Raw genomic sequence first — 14,311 nt, 5'->3', positions numbered from 1 at the left:
ATAGCTAACCACTCTAGAGACAATGGTGAACTCACACTACGTCAACCTCGAATCACGTTTTCACATGGAGACAGAGAAGGGTTATTGACCCTGGCCAAATACAGTCTTAAAGACGTCCAATAAAACTTTAAGTACGGTCTCGAACGGCAAGTTATCTCTAAAAAAACGAATTTAAGAATGAAAACAATGTCACAGAACAAAAAATGACTAGTAACAAATATCGAAAATAAACTTAAGAGTTACTCATTCTATCAAAATACCTACGTGTCATATAAAAGCACACCAAAACAAAGAAAAAGTTAATTCAATTTTAAAGATTAATTAGATATATCAAATAATATATAATAAAATATGCATATGAAAATGTAAGAACAAAATTAAAAGAAAAACATTTAATGTCACATGTTTGTACACGCTACCTCCCATTGGTTAAGTATGTCATCCTTTTAAAAAAATCACTATTCCTTTCTACAAAATTCTGCTAATTTTTTTGACTGTATTAATTGTTTTTAAAAATATTCATTTTTATTGAGTCAAAAAAGGAATATCCATCTTTATCATATATACTTTCATAATCAATTAATAAAAATAATAATTTATAATTGCCTATTCTTTTCTAATCCATATTGAACCTAGTCATGAATTTGAAACTTACAACAGAAGCAAAGTAGAAATCCAAAAAAATGAAACATGATATACAAAATTAGATCCAAGCAAGCCATCAACATCTTCGAAGGTATTTGACTAGGCCTAATAAAAATAAAAACACGTGACGTGAGTGTTGTTGCGTCTCGTGGCACCTACACTGAAGAAAGATAGCAAAAGAAGAAAGCGACGAGAAAGGCAAACGTTTTTTCATCTCACCGACCCATCCATCACACACTTTTGCTTAATTGCGTTCGTCTTCTTGCATGCTTGTTCTGCCTACTTATTCATTCCCTTTCCCTTTCGCATTCATCCATCCTCTCACCAATCTCAATACCATTAGGTTTTGTTTCAATCGTCTTGCCGATCGTTTTAGCTACCTACGTAGGGTTTCCACCAATGCCGCCGGATTCCTCCGAACTAGACAGTGATCCCGATACTGAGTTCGCCGAAATTGATCCTACCGGTAGATATGGCCGGGTGCGTTGTTATTTTTTATCGGCTATTATGAAATGTCTTGTTTGATCTGATCCAAAACTAACAATGGCCTTGTTTTGATTTTGTTGGATGGATTGCTCAGTATAAGGAAGTTTTAGGGAAGGGGGCTTTCAAAAAAGTGTATCCTTTTTATCTTGTTTATTTTGTTTATGAATTTTTATGCTTAATTGTTGAAATGAAATGTATATGTGATATGGATACGTTTGGAATTTGGATATGTTTTTCCATGACAGTAATTTGGAAATGCAGATACCGAGCTTTTGATGAATTGGAAGGAATTGAAGTGGCTTGGAACCAGGTTAAGGTGTCTGATCTATTGCGTAATTCTGAGGATTTGGAGCGGCTTTACTCGGAAGTTCATTTGCTTAAGACTTTGAAGCATAAGAATATTATTAAATTTTACAGTTCATGGGTTGACACCAAGAGTGAGAATATTAATTTCATTACTGAAATTTTCACGTCCGGAACATTGCGCCAGTGAGTGTTTTTTTGGTTTCTTGTTTTGTTTCATGTATTTTTTAATTTGTGATTTTTAGGCCATGAGTTGCAACCGTCCTCCAGCTTATAGATATCCATGTGCTCTTAATGTAGATACCGGAAGAAACATAAGCATGTTGATTTGAGAGCTTTGAAGAAATGGTCTAGACAGATTTTGGAGGGCCTTTCATATCTTCATAGTCATAATCCACCAGTTATTCATAGAGACCTTAAGTGTGACAACATTTTTGTCAATGGGAATCAAGGGGAGGTGAAAATTGGTGATTTAGGGTTGGCTGCCATTCTTCAACAGGCCAGTTCAGCTCACAGTGTTATAGGTAACATTTGGCCTTGAAATCATTACATGTATTATCCTTATGTAATATCCTTATGTGTACTACTGTGAGAACATTGTTATTGAAAATGTATGCAATTCTTACGAGCCCAGGTACCCCAGAGTTTATGGCCCCAGAACTTTATGAAGAGGAGTACAATGAGCTTGTTGACGTATATGCTTTTGGCATGTGCTTGCTAGAGTTGGTAACTGTTGAGTACCCGTATGTTGAATGTACCAATGCTGCTCAAATATACAAGAAAGTCACATCTGTAAGTGCATTGTTTTCAAAATGTTGGACAATTTTACTTTAATAGAACAATGGCATTAGAATTTTTAACTCTAATCTCAATGCGGATGAATTTAGGATTCAATCTGAAAGCTAGACTAAGGTTTTCTGGAACCCTTTAGAATTTGGATAGTACATCAATTTAAGCATCAAGTTGATGAAATCGCTTCTGCTGTACTACTGACATTGTGATAATTAGTTTATTTGCATATTTTTGAACTAATCAATAATACTGTCGGAATTATAGCCCTTCTGCATATTTCAGATGTTAAAATATTATAGGAATTTCATATTATTGGGGTGTTTTGGAAAGGAAAAATCGGTAAATTTGCGGCAACCGAACTTAAAATAACAATAAAAGTCCTTAAGTGCCTGAATTGGATTATTTTTTGCTTCTTCTCTACTTGCTGCATGTGAACTCTAATTAACTTCTAGGACATAATGGTTAATTTATCTTCTCTATAAGAACCATTTTAAGTCTTAGTACCCCTTATGTATCAAATTGTGATATGATTAGTGTTTTAAAGTGGACTTCCGAAAAGGCTAGATTGTGACATTTCTGGGTCCATTTTAGTTTTTTTGAACAAGGGTTTGGTTTTGGTTTTGGTTTTCTGTTTTAACCAAAAATTATTCAATATACTATTTTAACATTTTTTTTTGTTTTTATTTTTCCGGTTATGTTCAATTAATTGTAAATAGAAATCAAAGTGAAAACAAGAAGTGATTTAAGTAATATTTAATGAAAACAGCCACAGGATTAAAAACAATTTCTTGAACCAAATAGATTCTCGTTGTCTTATACCATTTGTGATTATGTAGTTATTACTCATTGGTGAAAACAGAAACAAAAATGAAAAAAATTTCTAGAACCAAATAGGTCCCTATTGTCTCTATCATTGCCATGATTATAGTTTTTGTTTAATTTTCCAATAGGGAATAAAGCCAGCATCATTGGCAAAAGTAAATGATCCCGAAGTTACAGCCTTTATAGAGAAGTGTATTGCTCATGTATCACAACGGTTGCCTGCAAAGACTCTCTTGATGGATCCCTTCCTTCAGTCAGATTTTGATGGTGACAGTGTCGGTCGATCTTCGAGATCTAGAACCCCGCATTCAAGTAAATATACTTTACATTACAAAGTACCAAATTAGCATTCTACTTTTGTTTACCATCCAATGTATCAAATGCAGGAAATAACTTTGATGATGTACCCATTGCAAAAAGTGCCAAGGATAACTCTGTTGAGGCAAATAGGGAATTCACTGTGGAAGGCCAGAGGAGAGATGTTAATACAATATTTTTAAAACTACGAATTGCTGATTCTTCAGGTATTCTCTTAAGTTTGATCCCCCCACCCCCCCCCACACGCACCCACACACACAAAGAAAGAGAGCATCTATTTGCTTTTTCATAGTTCTGATGTCCATTTGCTTCTAGGCCATATTCGAAATATCCATTTCCCTTTCGATATTGGAGAAGACACTTCAGTCGCTGTTGCCAGTGAAATGGTTGAGGAGTTGGAGCTTAGTGATCAAGATGTTTCAACTATTGCAATGACAATTGACTCAGAAATTCGATACCACATCCCTAGCTGGAAACCTAGTGAAATTCCTGACAATAGTTCTTATCAGGATTCAGGCCATACCCATGAAACTATGCCCCAGGCTTCTCCCATAGCAAATGATTCTCCTGGCAGCCTTGCTTTGGAAATATTACCTTCAGGTCGTAAGTACTGGTCAGACTCGCCTAAGGGTGTTGGTGGAAGCTCTCCATATCTGCACGGTGCTTCAAATTTGTCTCATGAAGTGGATATGTTTGCTGAGGCAGGCGTCTTGTTTGCAAATAGTGCGGAGAAGGAATGTGATGGGACTGCTGATTCCCCTTCCAGTGAAAGAAGTTTTACATCAGCCCATTTTGAAACCGCTGGTGAAATGTCCTTTCAAGAAGAAATATCAGTAAGTTTGGAAGAATCTGAAACAGAAGACATCAATAAAATAGCGACAAAGCTGGAAACTTTGTTGGGTATGCAGAGAGAGGAGTTAAACGAACTGAAGAAGAAGCACCAAGTAGCTGTCTCAGATTTTTTGAATGAATTTTCTCCAGAAATTTCCCTACAGCTTCTAAATATATGCAACCTGCAGATGCCTGACTCTGAAGTGTAAATCTTTCATGCATGTTACTTGGAACAAATTGCACAGAGTTAATATTTTGGGTTCGGGGAGTCATAACTTTTGATCATCTTTGCAAGATGATTTTGGTTGAGTGAAGACTTAATCTCATCTTTAGCATGAAGACTAAATGCTATTGCTGTATTTAAGGGTAGTGAAATGATAGGGCGTCGTAAGACTAGATTATTTCAATTTCATTCCCCAATATAATAACATCTGTACATAGTTTGGTACAAGTTATTAAACTATAGAAAGTGTATACTTGTACATATTCTTGCTTTCACTAGGAGTTTACCGTTGGTTGGTAGCAGTTAAATGCTGAGCATGGTATCATCTATTTGATCTTGTTATTGCAAATTATTTTTCATTTATTATGTCAAAGTGTTTTCAACTTTTTTAAAGAAAAATTAGAAAATTAATCTTATTTAAAACTGAGTTTGAACAAAATGTTTTAAGTCTGCCTGTTAAGATCAAGTTTATAATAAAACTTTGGTTCGGATATATATTGAATAGGACTTGAGTGTTTTAGAGTCTTCTTGTGGTGGATTTGGCTTCCAACAAGTCTTTTTAATGTGGAGACGACATCACAATCAAGTCTCCGTGGAGCTTCTCTAATCTTACGAGCTTATTTAAGGGAATACCTCAAATAATCAGAGCACAAACAAATGAGTGAAATCAGTGGTTACACTTCTATGTGTACTTGTCAAAGCAAAAAAGACGGTAAAAAAAAGAACTTCATGTGTACTTGTGTGAAATAGAGTGGCTTTTAAACATGGTTCATACGTGGTGCCAATTTACTATCATTTCAATTTTTAGAAAAACTTAATTAATACGGAATGACTATACAATGTCAGGATAATTGTTAACCATTATATATTTTTTTTATAAAATTTTAATTTTAATCATCTCTAAATTTTATGAATTATTGTGATGTTTTGATGATATAAAACTTTTTTAAATAACATAAGAGTTTAAGAGTTAATTACCATACTATCACTGTAGAAAAATTTATACGCAGTTTCTGATGAGATTTAAGCGTTTTTATGTTAAAAATCATCTGAATTACATAAAAAAAATGTGTGAAAAAATATGTAGTTCAGTTGGTTTTTAGAAATAAAACTGAATCAAACTATGGTTTGAATAACAACTTCTTATTCAATATACTAAAATCTGATTAACCAAAAGCGAAATAAAAATATAAAATATTAATATAAAATAATATAAAAAAAATATTATAATGAAACAGAAAAAAACAGTAGAGATGCAAGATTAGAAAAAATAAAAAATAAAGAATATAAGATATGCGATACTAGAGAAGAGAAGAAAGATGCAATAAAAACGTAATTGAAGAAAAAATAATAGTATAAAAATGAGAAGATGAAAAAGAATGAACATTAAAAAAGTGAGATTAAAATAGAAGAGGAGAGATTAAATGACAAGAAAGATTAGAAGAATGTGAGATACTTTCAAGGGAGATTTGAAGAGGCTGAAATTGAAATTATAAGTGTGAGTAAGAGAAAATTGTTCGTAATCGTAAGACTAAGGTATAATAGGTTTGAGTTTTGTGTTGAATGTAAGATAAGTAAATTTTGAGTTATAACGTAATGCGATTTGGTTTGGTTTGATTCGGTTTTTAAAATACAAACTGCAAACTGAACTGAATTGTGCGGTTTTATTGAAAAATAGTTCATATACGTCCGAATCAAATACAATTTTTTACAGTTTCGATTTGAGTTTGTTTGATTTGCAGTTTTTTATTGGACCGGTTCGATTTTGAACATCCATAATCAAATGTATCATAATCATTTAAATATAACACTTTAAAGAAAAGTTGATATAAAAGTCAAAAATTTAAAATAAATCAACGTTATAAAATATTTTATATTGTTAATTTATTTCAATTAAATTGATAATATGATAATTAATCTTTTACAAATCAAAAGAAAAATACTAAGAATACCTCCGGAGCACTGGTTAAGAAATTAAAATAGTAAATTGAATATTATTTAAGAGATTAAAAAGAATGTTATATATATATATATATATATATATATATATATATATATATATATATATATATATATATATATTATATATATATATATATATATATATATATATATATATATATATATATATATATATATATATATATATATATATATATATATATATATATATATATATATATATATATATATATATATATATATATATATATATATATATATATATATATATATAATATATATATATATATATTATATATATATATATATATATATATATATATATATATATATATATATATATATATATATATATATCAATGATGATTACCAATGATCCATCAAATAAAATCGACTCAAATGTATAATTAAGTGGTATAATTGGAGATGCTAAAGACCAAAGCATTATTTAGAGATGATCAAAGTTCTCTCTCTTAATAATAATTAGCCACTAATATTTACTTATAAAGTGGTTTCAAAATCATATAACTAGTGGTACATTATGTTTTAGATTTTAAAAATATTTTTTTTTACAAGTTTATGTCAACAATAGTTTAAAAAAATATTGATCTTTATGCTAAACATAAAATATTTATTTTAATTATTTTAGAAGAAAATATTTTTAAAAGTGCATTTCTATTAAAGTTATCACAAACAATCATGGAAAAATGAAGTAAGGAAATCAACATTTTCATATTCAATAGAAGTTTGTAAAAATCGTTCCACATTGTCTGGGAATCTTATATATCATGAAATCAATCTTAATTGTATCATCAACAAATAGTCAAAACAAACTAACAATTAAAATTTACATTCCATAATAGCGAGGACCGTAGTATTGATCGATGGTCAAATATTTTATGACACACAAGATCCTCATTTTGGGGTAAGTGTACAACATACTTGCATCTATGTAGGAGAATTATAATATGAATATAATAACTAAAGTTTTTAAGAGAGAAGTGAAAGATTTTTAGAAAATGTTTGTTCTTAAGCACACAAGGTGATTTATTTGTGATTGTTTGTGTAAAATATGTTACAAGAGCTCTCCCTTTATAGTCAAGGAGGTACATATTGGACAAAAACAACATTACTTACATGCATGACATCTTTAATAGTATAGGAATGCCTTTGTTCAAAAGTCTGACACACTTATCACTTATGGATACATAATTGTAGTATTATTACACAAAAAGATGAAAAACCATCATTCATAAACATGCTTATGATATATAAGGGACACTTGTCCAACTAGTCTTTAAAGATGAGCTCATGACTGAGAGACATTTTCTGATTGGATAAGTAGTCTTCTGAAAAGTAACCTGGATCAGAAGGATTCTCGTACTGCCACATGTCATCCTCCATTTTCCTTAAGGTTTCTACCACACAAAGTTTCGATGGCTCAACTTTCATTGGAGAATTTTGTATTTGCTGCGAAGCCTGACCTGAGCATTTTTTCGTGACTTATGCAGGTAGTATCAACTTTGATTTCTTTAGGATCATGAAGACAGGATGAAATTTCATCCAACCATTATTGGAATATGATGTTGGATGAAATGGTTGATTTGGATGAAGAAATATTAAGAGCCCTGGATGTCTTAATAAGGCAAAAAGAGCGGATAACTAAGACCCATAATAAAAAGGTTAAGGTAAAGACCTTTTCAGTCGGAGATTATATGTGGAAAATTATTTTACCTATGGATCGAAGAGATAAGATTTTGGATAAATGTCTCCTAATTGGGAAGATCCATTTAGAATCATTCAAGTATTTTCAAATAATGCTCATGAGAACGAAAAGTTAGCATCTAATCATCAAATCCTGAGAGTAAATTGAAAATACTTAAAAAGGTATAAACCTATGCTACATGAAATTTGAATTGTAATAGAATACCATATTTAGATGCGAAAGCGCCAAAATGGTATTTATAAAAGTGCCAAAATGGAAAAAGCGTCTAAGCCATTGGATTCTTCCTACTTTCTAGTATCGAATTTGTTGGATGAAGTGTTAGCTGTCATTGTTGAAGATTGCAGAGCTTAGTGTGAAGAAAAAAGGTTTTTATGTATGCGAAAAATTGAGAGAGAAAGTGAAGAAGTTGAAAAGAAAGTATTATGGAGGTGCTTATAGAGTTTCCTTCCTTCTCAGTAGCAGACACTTGGCATATGCGTGGGAATGTGGATCACTTCGTATCTTGAGAAGTGAGAGAGTTGGTAAGAAGTGGAGTAATTGATGTGAGTGGAACACTTAACGAGACATGCAAAAGCATGATCTCCTAGAAACTAGGAGTAATGACAGGATTCTTAAAGGATTTTCTGGAAAATGATAAAGCGCAGTAAAATGGTAATGATGACGATGACGTAAGCGAGGGAGTTGGAACAATATCGAAAATACACTCAGAAATGTCATTTTTCTCTCTTTTAATCTAAAATCGAAACATGACATTTTGGGGGAAAATTTGTTATATCATATTTTCGACATCAACATTAAAAGTACAAGAATGTGATAAGAGTCATGTAATAGTGGTCTGTGAAAAGTCAAAGTGGTTAATGATGGCCAATAGGATTTCGACGAATTCGATTTGTCAACAAGGAGTTTTCGCTATGGTCGAAATTGTAGTCAGATGAAGATCAAGAAGTTTTGGGACTTAGTAGATCTCAGAGTTTCCAAAGATATTCTCTATGCAGTCGAATGAGGTGTAAATGGATAAGATCAAACAATTATTGAAAGACACGTGGAAGTTTGTCGAAGACGAAGGCTGCATGGAAGTGAAGACGTGACATGTTTGCTTATCAACCGTTGTAGACGATTAACTTATGATTAATATATAAGTAGCATTCACTTTGAGTTTTAGGAGTCTGCAATTGTACGCATATTCTACATGACTTAAAGTATCAATGTGATTGAGAAAAGAGTTGAAAATGTACGTATGCGTTCCACTTTTTACAAATTAAAGTCTTTATGTTCAAGCATTTTCTGCAATTAAATTATTTCCAATCACTTTATTTTAAATTCTTTGCATTTCAATTTGTTTAAAGTTCAAATATTATTTCCAAACTCCACATTTCGGTATTGATTTCAAAATTATTTAAAGTTTATGCTTCACACGGATATGTCATGAGATCTTTTCGAGTTTAATACCTTAAGTAAATTGAAACTTGCTTTTGTTTACTAAATTTCACAGTAAACAACCACCACATTTTTAGAAAGACTTTCGATACAAGAAACTGATCCCTTAATTGAACCATCAACTCTGATATCACTGTTGAATCATCATCAGGAGCATTCAAATATCTCTTAATCTATTGTATTTCAATAAAAATAAATCAAACTAAAAAATAATATTGAAAAAAATAAGTATTATATAATATTCAATTAAGACAACATATTATACTAATAAAAAATAAATAAGTATATGATATCCAAATACTAATAAAAAATAAGTATTTATTTAGATAAGTATTCAATAGTTTTGAAAAATCAATTAGAAATCCAATTCGAACCGAACGTTTTTACAAAATGACATCCAAATACTTTCAATAATTTTTTATTATTGCGATTTTCAATATTTTTATATCGATTTGCAGTATTTATTTAGATCAGTTTGGATTTGAACATCCCTACCATAAATTCAAATAAAAACTAATTTTTAATATAGAATGAAAAATGTTTACAAATATTATTTTTGTAGAAATAGCTGTTGTTGGTGAATTTTGTATTTGCTTTAAACTTTTTTAAAAGAAAACTATTTCAATAATAAATGAATATTATTATTCAAAATTTATTTTATTTTAATGGATAACAAACAAGGGAACATTTTAATTATAATTAAATCACATAATTATATGGAAAAAAGTCGAATAAGTAGAGACGATAAATATTAAAATTTAATAACAAACAAATACCATAAAAATCAAAATCTTAGAAAGAATAAATTTAAATTAAATAAAAATGACAAACAATAGTAAATAAATAAGAAATAAATAATTAGGAATTAGTACTCGGTAAGTTCCTTTTTAATTTTACAGCAAGTACTAGTACTAATACCCAGTAACGTTTGGTTAGTTGGTTCAAATATCTTATAATGAAATCTAACCCGGAGTGAATTGAGTAGACTGTGGCAAAGTAGTGAGGCAGACGTCAATCCAAAATCGAGAGGATAAAATTCAATTGATAAGAAGAGGTTCTCATTTCATTATCCACACACACAATACAAAACACTACTCCACCCAAACAGATAACCAAATCCTCTTCTCCAACACTCTCGATTCTCACTCAATTTCTCTCCTTCAATTCAACCATGGCACTTTCTTCCACCGCCGCAACCACTTCTTCCAAACTCAAACTATCTAACCCACCGTCACTTTCCCACACTTTCACCGCCTCCGCCTCCGCCTCCGTTTCAAACTCAACATCGTTCCGTCCCAAACTAACCCTAACTCGCCTCTCTTCCTCCTTCCTCAACCCTTCCACAATCCTCCACCTCACTCCCTCTCAACGCACCAACCGTCCTTCTTCCTCTCCCTTCACCGTCCGCGCCGCCCGTGGCAAATTCGAGCGCAAGAAACCTCATCTCAACATCGGTACAATTGGCCACGTCGACCATGGCAAAACCACTCTCACTGCTGCTCTCACTATGGCTCTCGCTTCCCTCGGTAACAGCGCCCCTAAAAAGTACGACGAAATTGACGCTGCTCCCGAAGAGCGTGCACGTGGAATTACAATTAACACTGCAACCGTTGAGTACGAGACTGAAACTCGTCACTACGCTCATGTCGATTGTCCCGGTCACGCTGATTACGTCAAGAATATGATCACTGGTGCCGCTCAAATGGACGGCGCTATCCTCGTTGTCTCCGGCGCCGATGGTCCCATGCCTCAAACTAAAGAACACATCCTTCTCGCCAAGCAGGTAATTATCTTATCTTGATTATTACAATAATATTAGTAATAGTTTCTCCGGGAATTTTAGTTTTAATTAGAACTAGTAAAGATTTGTTGCAATCTTACACTGCTAATGTTGAGAATTAAAAATGCCAGCGGATAATAGATGTGTGGAATTTAGGCACTTGCAGTAGATTTTATTATGTTAGGGTTGATTGGTAGATAGTTTTTCTATGGTGAATTTTTGTCATTATTGTTGTGTACTATATGGTTTTTGATTGGTTGATTTCTCAGGTTGGTGTTCCGAGCGTGGTTGTGTTTTTGAACAAGCAGGACCAAGTGGATGATGAGGAGCTTCTTGAGCTTGTGGAGCTTGAAGTTCGGGAGCTTCTCTCATCTTATGAGTTTCCTGGCGATGACATTCCGATTGTTTCTGGTTCGGCGCTCTTGGCCTTGGAAGCATTAATGGCAAACCCTACTCTTAAACGTGGGGATAACCAGTGGGTGGATAAGATTTATCAGCTTATGGATGAAGTTGATAAATATATCCCAATCCCTCAACGTCAGACGGAACTCCCCTTTTTGCTTGCCATTGAGGATGTGTTTTCAATCACTGGTCGTGGAACAGTCGCCACTGGGAGAATTGAAAGAGGGCTGGTTAAAGTTGGTGATGTGGTTGACCTTGTCGGTTTGAGGGAAACAAGGAACACTACCGTGACGGGTGTAGAAATGTTCCAAAAGATTTTGGATGATGCTATGGCGGGTGACAATGTGGGGTTGTTGTTGAGAGGTATTCAGAAGATTGACATTCAAAGAGGGATGGTTTTGGCTAAGCCCGGAACTATCACTCCTCACTCTAAGTTTAGTGCTATTGTATATGTTTTGAAGAAGGAAGAAGGTGGAAGACACTCACCTTTCTTTGCTGGTTATAGGCCTCAATTTTACATGAGGACGACAGATGTAACTGGAAAAGTTACTTCTATTATGAATGATAAGGATGAGGAGTCGAAGATGGTGATGCCTGGTGATCGTGTGAAGATCGTGGTGGAACTCATTGTTCCCGTGGCTATCGAACAAGGAATGAGGTTCGCTATTAGAGAAGGAGGGAAGACCGTTGGAGCTGGTGTTATTGGAGCTATCATTGAGTGAATGAAGATTTCTATCCAACGATGCAGCACCACTCTTTAAACGGGGTTCTTTATTTATTTATTTTTAATGCAATCCATTAATTGACTTTTGCCCTTTTATACAACTTGTCTGTGGTAATTTATAGGGTTAAATTTTAACTTCGGGATGATCTTTAGTCAAATTGGGTACTATTTTTCCATCAGAATGTTTTGTTGTTGTTACTTGCTTATACCTGTTTGTTCTGTTACCGTTGAATTCCTTAAATTGCATCAACGATGAGATTTTGGTTGAGGAATCAACCGTTACAGTTTTCCTCTTTATTAGATAGAGCTGAACGATGTTACTTATCATATTCTGTGGTTGAAACAATAACTTAATTGGTGCCCTTTTCATATCCATGTTAAAATGGATAGCATAAATTATATGAAAATCTAAGCAGATTAGTTTTGAAAACTTAGCAAACTTTATTGAATTCCTCCTCTGACAGTTGATGTCCATGCTTCACTTTTTTGTGCGATTCAAAAGAAGTTGTTTTGGTCCCTGTCAGGGATCGTGTTGACAGAGTCTTGGACACGGTAGAAGCTTTCCTTCGACCTATGGTGAAGGCAGAAGCGGTAGAAGTTTTTTCTTACAATTATGAGATAAACATATATGGTTTACTTCACTTCATCTTATCTGGTGTAATAGAATTACTATTGAAAATCAGCTTCCTCTTGTCATATAGATGCATGAACTCTGCTATAAGGATCTGCTAATAGAATAGTTTACCGGAAATTTCAAGGATCTGGATTTTCGTAATGTTATTCAAATGAGGTATTATGTGGAAAGTTGTACCATTTAAACCCATTAGATCTCACTATTTTTAAAACATGCAGATGAATTTAAATATTGAATCTTCAACATAATTTCTTTATAATGAATTCGAATTGGAGAGTGTCTAGTTTAATTTCAACGGCTTGTGATAAATAAAAGCGATTTCAGCTTCTACTCTTTGTTGTTGGCTCTCACGAAGTAAGGAGTTGGCCAGAAACTAAAAGGTCAATGCCAAACCTTGTGCATCTTAAAGCTACGAACCTGTGTTCATTTGCACCCATGTTATCTTGTGGTCACTTATATATCATTTTGCTGATCCCATTGAACAAAAGCTTAAATGCCAATGTGAATTTAACATAAAAGAAATCAAACGGAGTCGTTATTATAATAATTAAAATCAGGTTAGATTCATTTTAATAGAGGACGTGAATATCTAAATTGCTAGATTTCCAAAGGTTTTATAAACTCTATGTTATCATTAAGTTAGTTAAATGTGTACTAAGTTTGTTAGAGATTCTTTCTAGTTTATTAGATTTTTTCTCCCAAAGTTGTTACAATTAGCCCTATAAATAATATGGTGTAATACAAAAGTTATAATAATGTTTTTTTCCCTTCTTTTTATCCTTCTCTTTTTCATCATGCACATTATTATTCAATAATGCATTTTTCCTCGAGACCTAATTTTTTTATTTATAATAAATACAGTTTCAAATGTTAAAAAAAATATAAGACATAAAAATAATGAGATGTAATGAATTAGGGGAGATTAAGAGACATTTATGTTAAATCGTGTGTTTTGAAAAATACTACGGGGACTTTATTATATATAGAGAGATTATAACTAATTATATGATATAGTTGATGTGAGACTATTCTATATATAAATATTCTTAACATTATATTTATAAATATCAACACTCTCCCTCAAGCTTGAGCATATAAGTCAAATGCACCAAGCTTGTTACATATATAAATAGTTCTGGAGCTTTGCAGAGATTCTGTAAACACGTTTGTCAATTGATCATTGGAGTTAACAAAGCTTGTGATGTCACCTGACTCGATCTTCTCTC

General features: G+C 32.6%; 2 protein-coding genes across 4 annotated transcripts; both read left to right on the top strand.

Annotated features, from left to right (window-relative positions):
* The first annotated feature begins 684 nt into the window (after positions 1–684).
* LOC127083723 (probable serine/threonine-protein kinase WNK3) lies at positions 685–4,786 on the top strand. 3 transcript variants are annotated; one of them, XM_051024054.1, is made up of 8 exons: positions 692–1,125; positions 1,226–1,263; positions 1,393–1,620; positions 1,735–1,958; positions 2,069–2,226; positions 3,177–3,360; positions 3,435–3,572; positions 3,682–4,786. In XM_051024054.1, exons 1-8 carry the CDS (start codon positions 1,045–1,047, stop codon positions 4,404–4,406), a joined length of 1,776 nt encoding a protein of 591 aa, XP_050880011.1. In that variant the 5' UTR covers positions 692–1,044; the 3' UTR covers positions 4,407–4,786. The 3 variants fall into 3 exon arrangements, with proteins under 3 accessions (XP_050880010.1, XP_050880012.1, XP_050880011.1); XM_051024053.1 differs by having other exon boundaries at positions 685–1,125; positions 1,226–1,620; XM_051024055.1 differs by lacking the exon at positions 1,226–1,263 and having other exon boundaries at positions 691–1,125.
* A 5,714-nt stretch (positions 4,787–10,500) lies between these two features.
* Positions 10,501–12,939, top strand: LOC127083722 (elongation factor Tu, chloroplastic). Its single transcript, NM_001426886.1, has 2 exons — positions 10,501–11,328; positions 11,595–12,939. Exons 1-2 carry the CDS (start codon positions 10,717–10,719, stop codon positions 12,447–12,449), a joined length of 1,467 nt encoding a protein of 488 aa, NP_001413815.1. The 5' UTR covers positions 10,501–10,716; the 3' UTR covers positions 12,450–12,939.
* The last annotated feature ends 1,372 nt before the right edge of the window (positions 12,940–14,311 follow it).

The sequence above is a fragment of the Lathyrus oleraceus genome, chromosome 5 (genome assembly GCF_024323335.1).
Source record: "Lathyrus oleraceus cultivar Zhongwan6 chromosome 5, CAAS_Psat_ZW6_1.0, whole genome shotgun sequence".
Classification (NCBI taxonomy): Eukaryota; Viridiplantae; Streptophyta; class Magnoliopsida; order Fabales; family Fabaceae; genus Lathyrus; species Lathyrus oleraceus.
This window is presented reverse-complemented; position numbering and strand designations above follow the sequence as displayed.

Excerpts from the sequence above, each read along its gene's own strand:
- LOC127083723 (XM_051024053.1), top strand. The coding sequence starts at position 1,045 with ATGCCGCCGGATTCCTCCGAACTAGACAGTGATCCCGATACTGAGTTC. Across the intron at positions 1,621-1,734 it reads ACGTCCGGAACATTGCGCCA|ATACCGGAAGAAACATAAGC; the intron begins GTGAGTGTTTTT and ends CTCTTAATGTAG. Across the intron at positions 2,227-3,176 it reads TATACAAGAAAGTCACATCT|GGAATAAAGCCAGCATCATT; the intron begins GTAAGTGCATTG and ends ATTTTCCAATAG.
- LOC127083722 (NM_001426886.1), top strand. The coding sequence starts at position 10,717 with ATGGCACTTTCTTCCACCGCCGCAACCACTTCTTCCAAACTCAAACTA. Across the intron at positions 11,329-11,594 it reads ACATCCTTCTCGCCAAGCAG|GTTGGTGTTCCGAGCGTGGT; the intron begins GTAATTATCTTA and ends TTGATTTCTCAG.